Source organism: Parus major, chromosome Z, assembly GCF_001522545.3.
Source record: "Parus major isolate Abel chromosome Z, Parus_major1.1, whole genome shotgun sequence".
NCBI classification, from domain to species: Eukaryota; Metazoa; Chordata; class Aves; order Passeriformes; family Paridae; genus Parus; species Parus major.
In genome coordinates, this window is record NC_031799.1 from 51,363,880 (window position 1) to 51,378,574 (window position 14,695).

The following is a 14,695-nucleotide window of genomic DNA, read 5'->3' on the forward strand; positions in this document are numbered from 1 at the left end:
AGAGGAGAGGAGAGGAGAGGAGAGGAGAGGAGAGGAGAGGAGAGGAGAGGAGAGGATCACACCAAAAAATTATAGGTTTGATATTTTTTTTAATTATCTTTCTGGAGACTAAGAAGTTGGTCAGGATGCATTTAGTTGTTTATACTAGCATGCATTTTGTCTAGGGCCATATCTCACTCTAATGAAATGAAACAGTATGAACAGAAATGGGTAATTTTGGAAGGAATTTCCTCATCTATTTTTGTGCAATAAGTCCAGTACTAATAAAGCATAACAAGAACAGACTTTAATAAATCACAAAATCATAGAAGGGACTTAAAGATCTAGTTCCAACCCCCTCTGCCATGGACAGGGATGCCACTCACTAGATCAGGTTACTCAGAGTCCCATCCCACTTGGCCTTGAACACTTCCAGGAATGGGGCATCCACAGGATAATGAAGAGATGTGATGCAACTATGTAACAATATATCCAATATATCCATGTTTTTTCTTACACACCTGCTTCCACTTAACTGGTCCTGTGATTTACTCAGTCTTGTTTTCACTGACTTTGCCAAACATTCAGCAGTGTATGTAGCACATTGTTTTGAATTTCAGTTGTCCAAAGGCTACAGTTCAGGTTTTGAATCTCTAAGAGGAAATAAATGAGAGTTTGTAAGACTTGAGTCCTCCATAGCAGGTAGAGCTCTTCTTCTAAAGTCTTTTGCATGCCAGTTGAATATTCTGGAGCTTCCCCTTCTTAATTATGCACCTTTCCTTATAGCTACATGTTTGACATGCCAAATCCTGCACTGATATTAATAAGAACTGTGCTTGCTTGAGAACGTGCATTTAGTTTTTTTGGCCAAAGCTCCAGTACTTGCCTAGTGTCTTAGGTTGCAATGCAAGATGTAACCAAAAGTATGTATTCTATTACCATCTGTTGAAACCAACAGTCTTTATCTCTTCCATGACCCATCCCTCATAACTCCAGGGGGAGTTATCTTCTGTTAATGGGCTAGCTGTTAAAACCAGGTGGGGCAGTGTTCTTTATCTCTTCCACAACCCACCCTCCCTCCAGGGGGAAATCTTCTGTTACTGGGCCATTGAGTGTCACTGCATGGCTGATAAAATTACATTGTGAGATGCTCCACCCAGGGGGAGGAGCCAAGCATTCCTACCTGGATATAATCTGAGATTTAGAACAGTATAGTCAGCCTTTTTCACTGGATTCCCAGAGGAAGACCAGACTGTTCCACATCACCACAGCAGCTTCAGAGGTTAACTACACCCTTCTACAGGATCACTGCTTCAACAGAACCACATCTATCACTCCAGGAGGACTGCAGCCACCATTTAATCAGACTGCTACCAACACCCTGACCAACAGGGTGTTAGAATGTATTCTGGCTCTGTTACTGGTTTTAGTACTACTGCATTTTATTTAAATTTTCCTTTTAAGTTGTAGGGTTGTTTTTTCTTATTTATACATACTAGTAAAGAACTGTTATTCCTCGCATATTTTTGCTTGAGAGCCCCCTAATTTCAAAATTATAATAATTCACAGGGAGGGGGTTTGTATTTTCCATTTCAAGGGAGGCTCCTGCCTTCCTTAGCAGATACCCATCTTTTCAAAGCAAGACACCTACTTAGAGCTTTGTCAGGTTTTCAGATTCTCAGAGTCAGGTTTTATAGCTGTTTAGTTTACATAGACCTGTGAAGACCCCATTCAGTGCTTGTGATTACATAAATGCTTCTAAGAACTGAGGCCTGGGTTGCCTGAGCCAGCCAATGTCAAAGGGCTATACTTGTACAGCTGTTGAAGCCTTCATAGTTCCAGCCCCGCTGAACTCAGACCTGCAAGTTTTCCTGGTGGCATGCAGACTGGTCTGGGTAGGCTCAGCCTCTAAGATCATTGCGTGTCCTATTCCTCATCTTCTCCATCAAGAGAATAGTAGGCCAGGCTGCTTGTCCTGTGGGATTTCTTCCAACCCCTCACCTGTATGTGAGTACAGATCATGAGGCATTGATATCTGTGTACTTTCAGGGAACTTGTCTCAGTAATCTTAAAATATAATCACTTTTTAATTGTTTTAATTTTCATTTTAATCTCAGTTGATCAGTGATATTATGTTAGAGGCACATAGCTAGATATGTTTCTAGGGATAAAAGGAAACTTGGTACATAGCTGAGTGAAGCATTTCTAATCTTTTTGTCCTCTGGCTGTCAGCTACAAGATGTTACCCTGTATTTTTATCTGACTTACATCTGAATGCAAATCCTTACTAGCTCATTTCTAGGGCAGCTTTTATATCACTGGTTTTCCTACATCATGTCAAAGTCAGGTCTAGGAACTTCTATTAGGGACTCAGTTGCATATGATCTGTTATGCACAGTTGGATACGAGCCTATTCATGGAATAATCTACTATCTTTAAGTTTTTTGTGTTTTTTCAAAATTGTTTGCCAAGAACAACTCTTTTCTCTGAGACTGGGTTTTTGTTTTTTTTTAAAGATTTTAAAAAGCAGCTGCAGGACAGGACCTCAGAGTGATGCCAATAGTTCGATGATAACAATAATTGTTGATACTTCAAAAGCACACTGTAAAGAAGTTCAGAATGTTTTTCTTGCCAAGAATTAAGTCCTTGGAGAATTCTTTAACATCCAAAGCTACTTCTGTAAAAAGTAATTTTTTTTTTTTTTAAAAAGAAAAACCTAAACCCTTAAATTCTAGTAAAGAAGTGAAGTTTCATCCCTACACAGAAATGCTGAGTTTCTACAATTTTTCTAATTTCTGTAGGAAATAACCTCAGTTTTTCATAGGTGGTTATTAATGTCATTTCACTTGTACTTTTTAGCCAAGTAATGCATATTTTCAGTATTACTACAGTAGCACTATGCCAGTTTTCAATTGGTTTGGAAAAACTCTGAAATAAAAGAAATTCTACAAATAAAAATTACAAATCAAAATCTGGCGCAGTAAAACCTTTCATCCACAGAAGCTGCTTGCATTTCCTTGTGAGAAATAGCATGGAATAGTTAAGTTGTTTGGGCTGGAACTGAAGGCTTTGGTTTCCCTCTAAGAAGATGGGGGAGTATGGTTTTCATAATTTTTGTGCAAGTCAGTGTTAATATTCCTGTTTTGTTTTCAGTAAATCAAGTGCAGACTTTCTCTTAATATAATTTCTAGGAAAATGAAGAGCCAGGGAAAACATCTTGCCTTCGGGCTGTGTGTGGTTGATTCTTCTCACTGTAATTTGAAACTTAGGTAGGGTACACACACGCTTTGTTGTAAACTCAGGAAATTATATATTTCAAACATTTTCCAAACATGGGGTGCAATTTCTCCATTAAAGAATGATTGTGAACTGCAAGCTGAGACAAATCCTAGTGTCTATGATATGATGCAGTTTTAGTCTTAGGTCACCATGAGAAATGGTGTGAAGGCAGATAAAATTTTGGAACAAATTTTAATAAACAACACAAAATAACCAATCCGTGATAGATAAGCTTCCTGGTAACTTCAGTAAAATACAGACTATTTTTTTCAAGTGCTCAGGACCTTAAAATCTTATTGTTGATATACTTTTCAGAAATGCTTTCTCAGAAGATGTACTCTTTCTTTAAAAACGTCTTTGCTGAGTACATAGGTAATAAAATATGAGAGATGACCAAGATTGACTTGAGACTACAGTAAAACTCCCTGCTATGTTTTGCTAATCCTGATGCACAGGCATCTTCTCAAGTACTCCTGTGTGTTGTAGCACTGGCTGCATGGTGTGGCAATGTACATTGTTGTCACCATCCCATTTAGGATCAAAGGCATCACATATTGCCTTTGACACTCATATTGGCAAAGCTCGTGGAGGCATTGTGAATATCAGGTTTTCGCCCTAGTGCTCAGCTCAGCTGCAGCTGAGCTGTTTAACTATTAAGGTGTTGACTGGATGCAGAGTTCCCTGTCACTATCATTTTTTGCCTCTTCCCAGAGCAGATTTTACCCCAGAATCTTTGCATTGTGTATTGGTGTATCTGACAGTCCCTGCTTGGTTATTGCAAGACTCACTTCTGGAAAAGGAAAAACCAGCACCATTTTTTTTCCTCTGGAAAGTTGTGTTGCTGTTATCACTTCAGTACCCTGCTCAGCTTGCTCTGATAGTGCCAGCTCTGTATAAAACACAGGCTGGAGTCATTAAAAGTGGAGGCAAGAATTTCTAGCACTTATAAGAGATATTGGATTGAGAAAAATGGAAAAAGGGGTCTTATTTTTTGATTTTTATATTTTAGTAGACAAATGTGAACTCAAAGCAAGAGAATCTGAAGTACTGAAGGGATCAAGTACTGGTGTCTGAGGTAAAAAATGTTATCAAAAACAATAATTAAATAATTATGTGAGTGTAGAGGCATATTTCATGAGTTTAGGCTTTTCAAGAAACAGAAATCAAAATTACAGAATCACAGAATCAGTTAGTTTGAAAAAGATCTCTGATACCATCAAGTACAATACTTGTGGCACCAAGTGCCACATAAAATCTTTTCTTAAACACCTCCAGGGATGGTGACTCCATCACTTCCCAGGACAGCTCATTCCAATGTTTAATCCCCCTTTCTGTGAAGAAATTCTTAATGTCCAACCTGAACTTCCTTGAGGCTATATTCTCTTATTTTTTCGCTAATTGTCTGGAAGAAGAGACTAAACACATCTGGCACCTCCTTTCAGAGTTGTGGAGTTGTAGTGATAAGGTCTCCCCTGGGCCTCCTGTTCTCCAAGTTAAAACAGCCCCAGCTCCCTCAGCTGATTCTCATCAGACCTGTGCTTCAGACCCTTCCCCTGCTTCTTTGCCCTTCTTTGGACACACTTCAGTGCCTCAGTGTCTTCCTTGTAGTGAGGGACCCAAAACTGAACACAGCACTCACCAGTGCCAAGTATGGAGGGATAATCTCTGCCCTGCTGGCATGTGCTCTTTCTGGCCTGTATATTGCTGATACAGGCCAGGATGCCATTGTCCTTCTCAGCCACCTGGGCATATTCTGCCTCATGTTCAGCTGCTGTCAACCAGTATCCTTGGATCCTTCTCTGCTGGGCAGCTTTCCAGCTATCCTGCCCCCAGCCTGTAGCACTATATGGGTTTGTTGTGGCCAAAGTACAGGACTCAGCACTTGGTCTAGCTGAACGTTATACAATTGGCCTCAGCCTGCCTATCTATCTAGCCTGTCCAAAATTCATCCAAAATTCATCCAAAAGGAAGTAGCTGCAGTGACATTATTCCTTGCAAGTCCAACCTCACAGAAAAGATATTTTGGACTTGGTTCAATGGCTACTGCACTCAGTGGATATTAAGCTTTGCTAAGCAAATTTGATGGCAGATAACTTGGCTGCACCACAACTGTTTCTTTCTGTGCAACAGTGTTCCTACCTGTACTCAAGGAATGAGGAAGAGTGCAACAGTAAAAACGTTAGAGGTGGAAACATGCATTTTGCCTTTGCTGTTGAAAGAAAGATACTTTATGAAAAGGATGGATTTTGTTTGAAGATGTGCAAAAGTTCAGTGCCAGACCCATTATAATCTAGGTGAAAGGTAGAACCAAATTCATGCACATCACAGTTACACAGTTTTCCAAGTACTTGGAAATCCAGGATGGATTTTGCACTGATCATCATTCTTGCTTCATCATTTCCATTGCTGCTAGCGGAGAAAGACATGAGTACAACTGAAAATGTTTGCTCTTGCCACACTTTTCTCTGCTCACTAATCCAGGGGTACATAATAGTCACTGGACAGTTAACAGTGTGTAAGTCTACAGAACAGCTAGTCCTAAAACTTGCTTTCATTTGTCAGTCTGAAGGAACAATGTTTTTTTAAGCTAGGCCACAGAGTCCATGTTGTCTCTCAGGTCTTTGTTGCCGATCACAGTGAGAAGTATCTTTGTTAACAAAATCAGATATGTTTCATTGAGGCTTTGAGAGAAAGTTTCAGGGGTGCACCTGCTAAACACTGAATTGAACAAGCAGGATTTGGTGCTTTCAAAATCCTAAAATATTTCCTGCTTTCAGCTGTACACTGCTCAGTTGTAAGTAGTGTGGACTGTTGATATTTTACAGGACTACATTAGTGCTACAGCGCTTCTGTGAAGAGCATGGCAGAATATGTCCTTTATGGAATGCATAAAGAAGACACAGGGTAAAAGAGATGAAGCATAGCACTGCTAAGTTATTTGACTTCTCTGGAGCTGGAGGTACTCAGCAACTTTACAGATACATTAATGAACTGTAGAAAGATCACTTCTCTTTCAGACATGGTTCTTGGAAGGAAGAACCTTTCTCAGCAAGAAGTAGTCCTGTACATTTCTGTGCCATTCTCTGATGATCCTACACCCTGCAAATGAGAACAACCAAATCAGGCCTATGTTCCTGAGGACAGGAATTCAGGACAGGGAAGCACCAACACAGGGGGTGGGTGGCTTGGTCAGGGATTCATGATAAGGATTTAACATATCTGTGGAGTTATCAAAAGAATCACAATGGGCTGGTGAAAAAAGACTGACAAATACGTCAGTCTCAGGAAGCTTAATTAAGACTTTGGCATGTAAGTAATAGGAGAAGTTCTTACGTACAAGACCTTGGTAAGATTGATCAGGTTTCTTGCACCATCTGTTCTGGTCCCTTTTCACCTGCTTCTCCTTTGGTGCTCTTTTTGTGTCTCTGTGACCCTTCAGCCACATTGTCCAAGAGCAGGGCTCATGTAGATCCTGTTTAGTAGGTGCTGGGGAAAAAGATTACAAAAATAGAAGCAGTGGTGCCTGTAGCATTACATTCAGATCAAGGATTGAGCCCCCACACTGTTATTTAGTCAACTCTGCTGTCAATGGATGAATCGTTTTACTTTGTGAATGAGGCAGGCCCTTGGGAGGCTCTTAATGCTGATAATAGTCTTCCACATGAAAAGGTGAGGAAACCCACAAAAGCTGTCCCAGCCAGCTGAAGGAGTTTCTCCAGCAAACAGGTTTTGCTGCTTTGCTCTGGCTTGTGATGACAGCTGCAGCTGAAGGCGTGCCACACTTGGCAAGGAAAGCATCCTGAAGACTAACCATGAACTTAGAAGGAGCTGCAGTGTTGTGGAGAAAATGTGATAGACAACCATGACATTTTTCTGAATGGAGTAGTGCATTACTTGTCCAGAAACAAATGCATTATTTTTTTATTCCTACTCCCCTCTGAGCCCCTCTCTCAGGAAAGCATTCTTGGTGCTGCTTGTTATTGATAGGAATTGTAATTGTGGTTCATTGAAAGTAAAGCCTGCTTACTCAGCAGCAGAGCTGCTACTGATTTCAGAAAACCCAAAATATAAGCACAAAACCTCTGAGACATGAAGGGGGAAGGCACTTGCTACATGTAAATGACTGAATTTATGTAAAATTTGGGATCCTAGAATTGTGGAGGTGGAAAATTAGCATGAAGGTTTTGTTTTGTTCCTACTGTGTATCCCTATTTATTTCTAAATGATTTCTTACAGAGCTAAAATCACAGACAAACAGCATAAGCTTACATAAGTTGAAAACAGTGATTTTGTTGAGGTGAGAGGTTCTTTTTCCCTTGAAGACATCATCCAGAGACTGTGTGAAGTTACAAATGAGCATAGCTGGAGAAATTACTCACTAGCTTAAGAATACACGACATTGCCAAACTACCTCACAGGCTTGCAGAGCTTGCCAGGATTTGTGATCCTTTCATCCGTAATATATGCCCTCTTGTTTCCTGAAGAGACACTCAATTAAAAACAGGCCTTCCTAAGTAAAAGGAGCCATATGCAAGTTTGTATCAGAGGTGGAAGTCAACCCCTTTCTCACATGGTGAACGAGTTGATTCATATCTTGCCTATAAGATGCCATTGTTTTCTGCTTGCTTTCTTTCTCTTTGTCTCTTTCCTTCTTCTTGCTTCATTTCAGCCTTTTTATCAAGCAGAAAGTAAATTCAATATTTGAGTTAACATGGAAGTTTTGTATGCCAGAAATCAAAAATCAGAGAAAATGCACCCAACCTATTCCCATTCCTTCCAGTTTGCTGGTCTGTTTTTGTTGTCTGTTCTGGTCCTTTGTCATCTTGATGACCTTCTTAGCAATATAAGTGAAGAAATCAAAACACTGGGGCAAAGAGGCTGAACTTTAACTCCACTGTTAGCAGGAGTCCCCTCACGAGATAGCAGAGAAGGTGATTAGCATTGGTGTGATTTTGGGTGCTCTGTTGTGTGGGTGGGGCTGCAGCTCCTGCTGAGTTTACTTCAGCATCTTACTTTATGAAAGAGAAATATACAGGTGATTCTGGATTGATGGCTAGTAGGGCCTGTGGGACTGCAGCAGGCCTTTGTGGGGACTTCAGTACTACTCTGCTTTTGTGGGTGAATTTACACTTGGATTTCTGCTGTTATTGACCTCAGTCATTTACCAATGCTAAGCATTTGGCTTAAGAAATTCTAGTAATAAGATAAGCCCTAGTGTTGTCCATTAGCTAAAATCTTGAATTAGAAACTTAAACAGTGGTGGACAAACCTTTAATACACAGTGCTTTTAAGTATGGAAAAGTAGGTCTTTAAAAAAATGAAGCAATGCTTCCCCTTCAGATGGTGATGGAGTAATAGCCTAGTAGGTTTGTACAGGGTGGAGAGACTAAAAACACAGAGGATTTAAAATATTCTGAGCTTCTTTTGCAAGTATGAGAAAGCAGAGCTCAACTGCTTTCACATTTTTTTAATGTAGAAGCTGCTAAAACACTGTTTCTCCTTAAAAAACACATAAAAGTCAGGTTTCATCTGCTGTAAGATCAGTTTGAAATCCATGCTATGTAAAATGCAGATTTTTTTACACCTGTCTTTTAATGTTTTAGGATTCAGGTTTTAGTTTTTATACAACTGTCTGATTAGAACAATTATTTTTTTATTATTAACAGAAGTAAATATTGCATTGTATTCTTACTTGAGAATCTTGAACTTTAAGAAAATTTTCAGTAGTATCACCCTTAGCATCATGTTCCAAGAGGACTGTTAATGTAGTTATGGGTATATTATTCCCTTGAAAAAAATCAGCAAGGAAGTACTAATAATCAGTAATGGTAATAGAATTTTAAACATAGATATGTGTGATGCAAGTTAGTGTGAATCAATTTACCTAAGATTACCCTGGGAAGGCAATCCATTGCTAACTACCTGGAGTTCTGTGAGAACAAAATTCCAACAAGATTTTTTTTTTCCTTCTTTACAGCAAAATGCACCCATCAGCCTCCCTGAGCTGTTGGTCTGCCAAATTTGTGTTCCAGTGTACAGACACTGCTGGAGGACACCCACTTCCCACCACTCTACACCTGTGTATCACCCCACATTTTTGTTTTCTGTTCCTTCAATGCATCCTCACCTCTGGTGCCTGCTTTCTGAGGGAGCCATATCACAGAAGGTGCTTTTAGTCCTGAGGAATCTTCCATAAGTTCCTAACCAAAACTCCCCTTTATCACTTTCATGTGCAAGGAGCCAAAATAGAAAATGTGGTTGAGGTAGCCAGATCTCTGCTCCCCGGTGGAGTTTGTTCATTCTTTTCATGCAGTAAAGGAAAGGGTTCATGGTAGACTGCTACCAATTTTTATTGCTCCTGGGACTTGTCTGGCTCATCTCCTCTGCATCATAACATAGAGCCTCTTGCTACTGTTCTGTGCAAAATCAGGAAGAATTTTTTCTGCATTAAAGTAGCTAAGCCATGTCCCAACTTAAAACATGAAGAAGGACTACTCTTTAAATGTTGCTATTTTTCATTGCCCTTTGGTCATCAAACGGATGTACAGTGGCAAAACTCTGATTCTGGACAGAGAAAATACTGCCTTCCCCAAATCAAATGGCATTAACAGATCTTAAGGCATGGTTTTGCAATAGCTTCTTGCACAGCACACATTCTGCCCACATTAGTAATAATGGTGGTACGTTGTAAGTGAGGTTGTAAAATCTAAAAAAAACCTTAAAATTCGACTCTTTCTTGAGGGTCTCGATAGCTGCAGTGAATTTCCAGCACCCAGACATGCTTCACTCTGAATTAGATATTTGTAGGCTCTGAGCTGCAGAAAAGTGCTGTGGAAGATTAAGCCTTCTGTAATGCAGTTAAAATACAGTGTAGATCACCTCATGATCTGATTTCATGAGAAGCTACCTCATGTTTTTGCTAGTTACTGTATGATTTCAAAGCTATCATGTTATCAGACTATTAAGCATGAGTCATCTTATCAGATCTTGCCAGACTGAATGAAGAACTTACATAATCTCTAAAATGTGATTTAGAAAGCAAGAGCAGACTGTCAGCCAGGATCTTGCTGTCTCACTGAGCAGACAAGGTACTCTTCAGAAAACTGGGGACATAATAATGCATTTTCTGTGCTTTCTACAGCATGAGTCCCTCCCTCCCTGCCAAAGTGCCATTGGCAACTTCTGTTGCAGTTGGCAAAATGAAGACACAGTGCTTCTGAGTAACTGCACAAACAATCTTGGCCATGACAGTCAGACTGTGGCAGATCTTATCTCATTTCCCTAAGGGAAAAGCGGTTCTTCAGCCAAAGAGGCTTTCTGTCTTCCCAAGACACAGTCCTGGTTGTGTGGCAACTGAGCAGCTCCGTGATACCGCACAAGGCTTACACAGATGCAGCTTCTTCTTGTATTGCTGACTTTAGCTCTCCCTCCTTTCCCCTGTTCATTTTCCAGATTGTCTTCTTTGCCATGCTATGAGTATGGTGCTCCTCTTCCTGTGTTTTAGTGTTTCTGCTGTGGCAGGGTACGTTGTCAGTACATATCTTTGAATATATCTCTTAGGAGAAATATGGATGCCTCAGGGTTTTGACACCTGTTAAGAGTGATTTTTAAAAGCTTTTAAAAAAATAACAAAATATAACAAAAAAGACATTTTAGATATTTAAAAGTTGTATGTTTGAAAAAGAAGGTCTTCTCCAGTGCCTGAAAGACTTGCAAATTGGGGACCTTCTGCATTTATTATACTTAATAGATGCACTCCGTGTACTCCATGCAAGGAGACATTGTGTTGCAGGTGATGCTCTGAGATATCTGTTTGCATGTGGGCTGGAACTCAAGGTATTGCAGCTGTTCTCTGTGCATGCACTCTGGCTTGAGCTACTGCAAAAACAAGCTTGAATTTTACACAATTTTATTCCTAATGATGTGCTTTTTCCTTCCATGCTTAATTTCAAAGATGTTGAAAAAATACCTAGAAATCTGCAAAGTTTATAGAAATTCCGATGCTGGCTCCATTCTTGACCTCACCAAAGACTCAGAGTAGGTGGGTGGAAAAACCCAGGAGGAGCCTTGTGAGGAAAATCATAGGCAGTACTTGCCTATTTTATTTCCAGTTTTGGTTTCCGCAGACCAACCCTGGTGAATGGGAGTGGGTGGGCAGGGATGTGCAAGCTGCAAAATCATTGAAATACAGGCTCCTCACCTCCCTTGGCACAGAACAAACACACTGCAGGTAACTGGCGACAGGTGATGCTGAGGAGCAGCTAGGTAGGCAGGTAGTAATTTGTGTTGATTTTAGGGAAAACATTCCCCAGGGGCACTTAGCCACCGTGTGGCTGTCTTTTTGAGCCTTGATGCAATTCATTTTGCATCTGAAATGCTTGAAGCATGCTTAGAAGAGGAGAAGTAGTAAAAGTAGGTGTAACATTGCCATGAATACTGCATTTCATGTGGGAAAAATGTAATGGGCTTTCCTGCCTATATGAAAACAAAACTGAAATGAGAACAGGAATTCCAAGACTTGCAGTTCATGTTCACAAAGCACAGCAGAGAGAGGCTTAGGGAAAGCCTCCAAACAGACCTGCAGAAATGAGAAGTTCATGGATACTTCAGCTGTCCCTCCAGCTGTCATTGGAGAGGACTTCTCTGTCATTAGGTGTACACAAAGAGACACGCATACTTTGCTGTCATCTTGTACTGCAAATTTCTAAATACTTTTGGTGGAAATAGCAAAAGTTTTCTTGAACTGAATCATGATTTAGGTGTTGGAAAACAGACAGTATGAAAGAAAAAAAGCAAAATGTCAAGTGTCAAAGGAAGTTTATGGCTTAAGTCCTGCAGGTCCTTTAAGAGTCACTTAAGCCTTTGAGCACCTGATGACTATCAGTATAGAACAATGAAAGATGAGCTTGTTTCCTTATTCCTTGTATTGAAAATTCAAGTTTCAAGCCTTCCTTTTGATACCTCTTAAATTCAGTTGAAAAGGAGATACTTTATTCAGTTGAGAAATGTGCATAAATTATGTAAAACTTCACAGTTTCTTCAGATCCAGTAAAAGCTAGTGCTTGATTGCCACCCTGGTGTTCCAGATTAATAGTATGTTTTAAGATTTTGTTTCATTTTCATTTCCTAGGTATGAACACACAATCACCATCTTTTGGGCTGCTTTTATATTTTGTCAGAAATTTAAGCTTCTAATCATTTTGCCACTGATACTGAATTGCCTTGTTTGTAAAAGAGTGTTCTCTTTAGCTGTGTATTGCGGAGATGTTCTGAGAATGAGGAATGAGGCTGCTTAAAATCAGGTGTAGTTTTGAGACATGTTTTGAAGGGCATGAGGTAAGAGTAAAATGGGTTTAGCTGAGTGTACGGAAGTTTAATTTTCCCATGCAAATGTGGTCATGCTTTGGGAGTGCTGAAGAGTGGGGTTTTGCTCTGTCTCTCTGCAGGTGAGAGGTAAATATGAGCTTGGCAACACACAACCATCAGTGCCAGGATCCTGTGATCTGAACCGTGTCTTCAGCTGACTTCCCAGGGGCCAGGCGCTGTTGATCCTGTACCATGGAGGACTGCCTTCACACCTCCTCCGAAAATCTCTCCAAGCTGGTGAGCTGGGCCCACAGCCATGGGACCATCTGCAGCCTCATCCCCAACCTCAAGCACCTGCTTTCTGAGGGGGCCCATGGCAACCTGACAGCCATGTGGGGCTGTAGTGCTGGCCATGCCTACCACTGGCCCCTGGCCGCCACTTGCCGGGCCGGCTCCCAGGAGCGTGTCTGCTTCCAGGACAGCCGCAGCTTCAACTCAGACAGCCCCAGCATGCTGGGGGTGCCATCAGAGGCCCAGGCCAGCCCCCTGGAGCGCTACCCAGGCCGGCCAGGGAAGGCCAAGCTGGACTGCACCCGCACTCGTGACTCCTGCGACTTCTCCTACTGCAGTGAGCCGTCAGAGCTGGGTGAGCCTGTGGAGGAGTATGAGGATGAGGCCACCCTCTTCGACATGGTCTGTGAGTCCTCTGTCACCGACGACGACAGTGACTTCGAGCCACACCCACACCGGGCTCCTACCGGCCCCCGCAAGCGGCCGGCTGCCGCTGCCCAGGCCCAGGCGCAGTCTGTCGATGAGGGTGGTGGTGATGTGCTCCTCAAGAAGATCAAGCAGGAGCTCCCTGAGGACTACTATATAGTGGCCAACGCGGAGCTGACGGCCGGCGCCGATGGGCCGGCCCTGGCCCTGACGCAGATGTCCAAGCCCAAGCCACAGCCCGCGGCTGGGCCCTCCTGTCTGGGACCCACCAGGACCGTGTCCCAGCCGGCCGCAGGCCCTGACCCCGACCCGCAGCGCCCCTGCGCCTCCCCGCCTGGCCCGCCCCGCATGGCCACGCAGCGGCCACCCCGGGGACCCCTGGCCTCCCCGGCACGGGGGGCAGGCGGTGGCCCTGTGGCTGCCCTGCAGGTGCCAGCCAGCAGCTCCAACGCCATCACCACCGCTGGGAAACCCATCAGCATCCCCCTCTCAGCCTTGCAGCTGCCTGGTCAGGAAGAGCCACCCGCTGCTGAGGAGACCCTCCCGTCCATCCCACAGCTGGCCCCGGGTAGTGAGGTGGCTGGCTCGCCCTCGGTGAGCGCCGAGCCTGAGGTCAGCTCCAGCCAGCAGCAGCCCCACGCCGCTCCCACCACCACCCCTGAGGCAGCGGCGCAGCTGATGCCAGGTAGGACACTGGGCGGGAGTGGAGGGGTGGTGGCATTTTGGGGGTGGCCCCCAGACCTGATTCAGTGAGGGTACAGCCAGGGCGTATGTGCTGTATTGCATCAGGGTCCTGCTGGCACGTAAGTCAGTAGGTATAGAAGTCACCTGAGAGGATTCAGAAAATCTCAGCTAAATACACATGAGAAAGTGTACTGCAGCCATAGGCAAAGTGGTTTTTAAGGTCCATTTTGGGTACAGCTGTGTCATGGAAGAGAGCATGCAGTGACCTTGCTGTGTGCATGGGTCAGGGAGGACATGAACTGGGCCATGCACTTTCTTGATGAACCAGAGAGAAGCGGTCTCAGCCAGTGCAGCCTAGAGCTGGGGAGTTTGGTGTTGCCTTTTCTGTGTCAGATGAGTACTGTCGGATCTGGAAAGGCAAAAGGAGAGTACCAGCAGAGAGATTGTTGCTTCTGTAAATCTTTACCTGTAAATCAGAGCAGTCTGTGGACACAAGAAATATAAGTACAACTTTAACCATGAAATTGCTAAAACTTCAAACCATGATAAAATTATTTTTTTCCCATTTTCCCAGTGAAAGTTCTCATATACCATGTCCATAATTTTTCTCATCTCCTGCCAAAGCACATAGAATTGGCACGAACAGATCAACATTACTGTATAAAGAACATGTTAAACCAGCTGACTTATGCTGAGTGATTATCCCATGTGCAGAATAACTGCTAGCCAC

The 14,695-nt window shown here is 42.6% G+C and overlaps 1 protein-coding gene across 1 annotated transcript in view; it reads left to right on the plus strand.

Annotated features, from left to right (window-relative positions):
- Window positions 1-14,695, plus strand: part of KIAA1958 (KIAA1958 ortholog) — a 53,332-nt gene that overhangs the window by 18,608 nt on the left and 20,029 nt on the right. Inside the window, exon 2 of the mRNA XM_015653017.3 lies at window positions 12,705-13,966. Within this exon, the coding sequence (XP_015508503.1) occupies window positions 12,817-13,966 (1,150 nt within the window). The 5' untranslated portion in view covers window positions 12,705-12,816. The remainder of the gene's footprint in view (window positions 1-12,704; window positions 13,967-14,695) is intronic.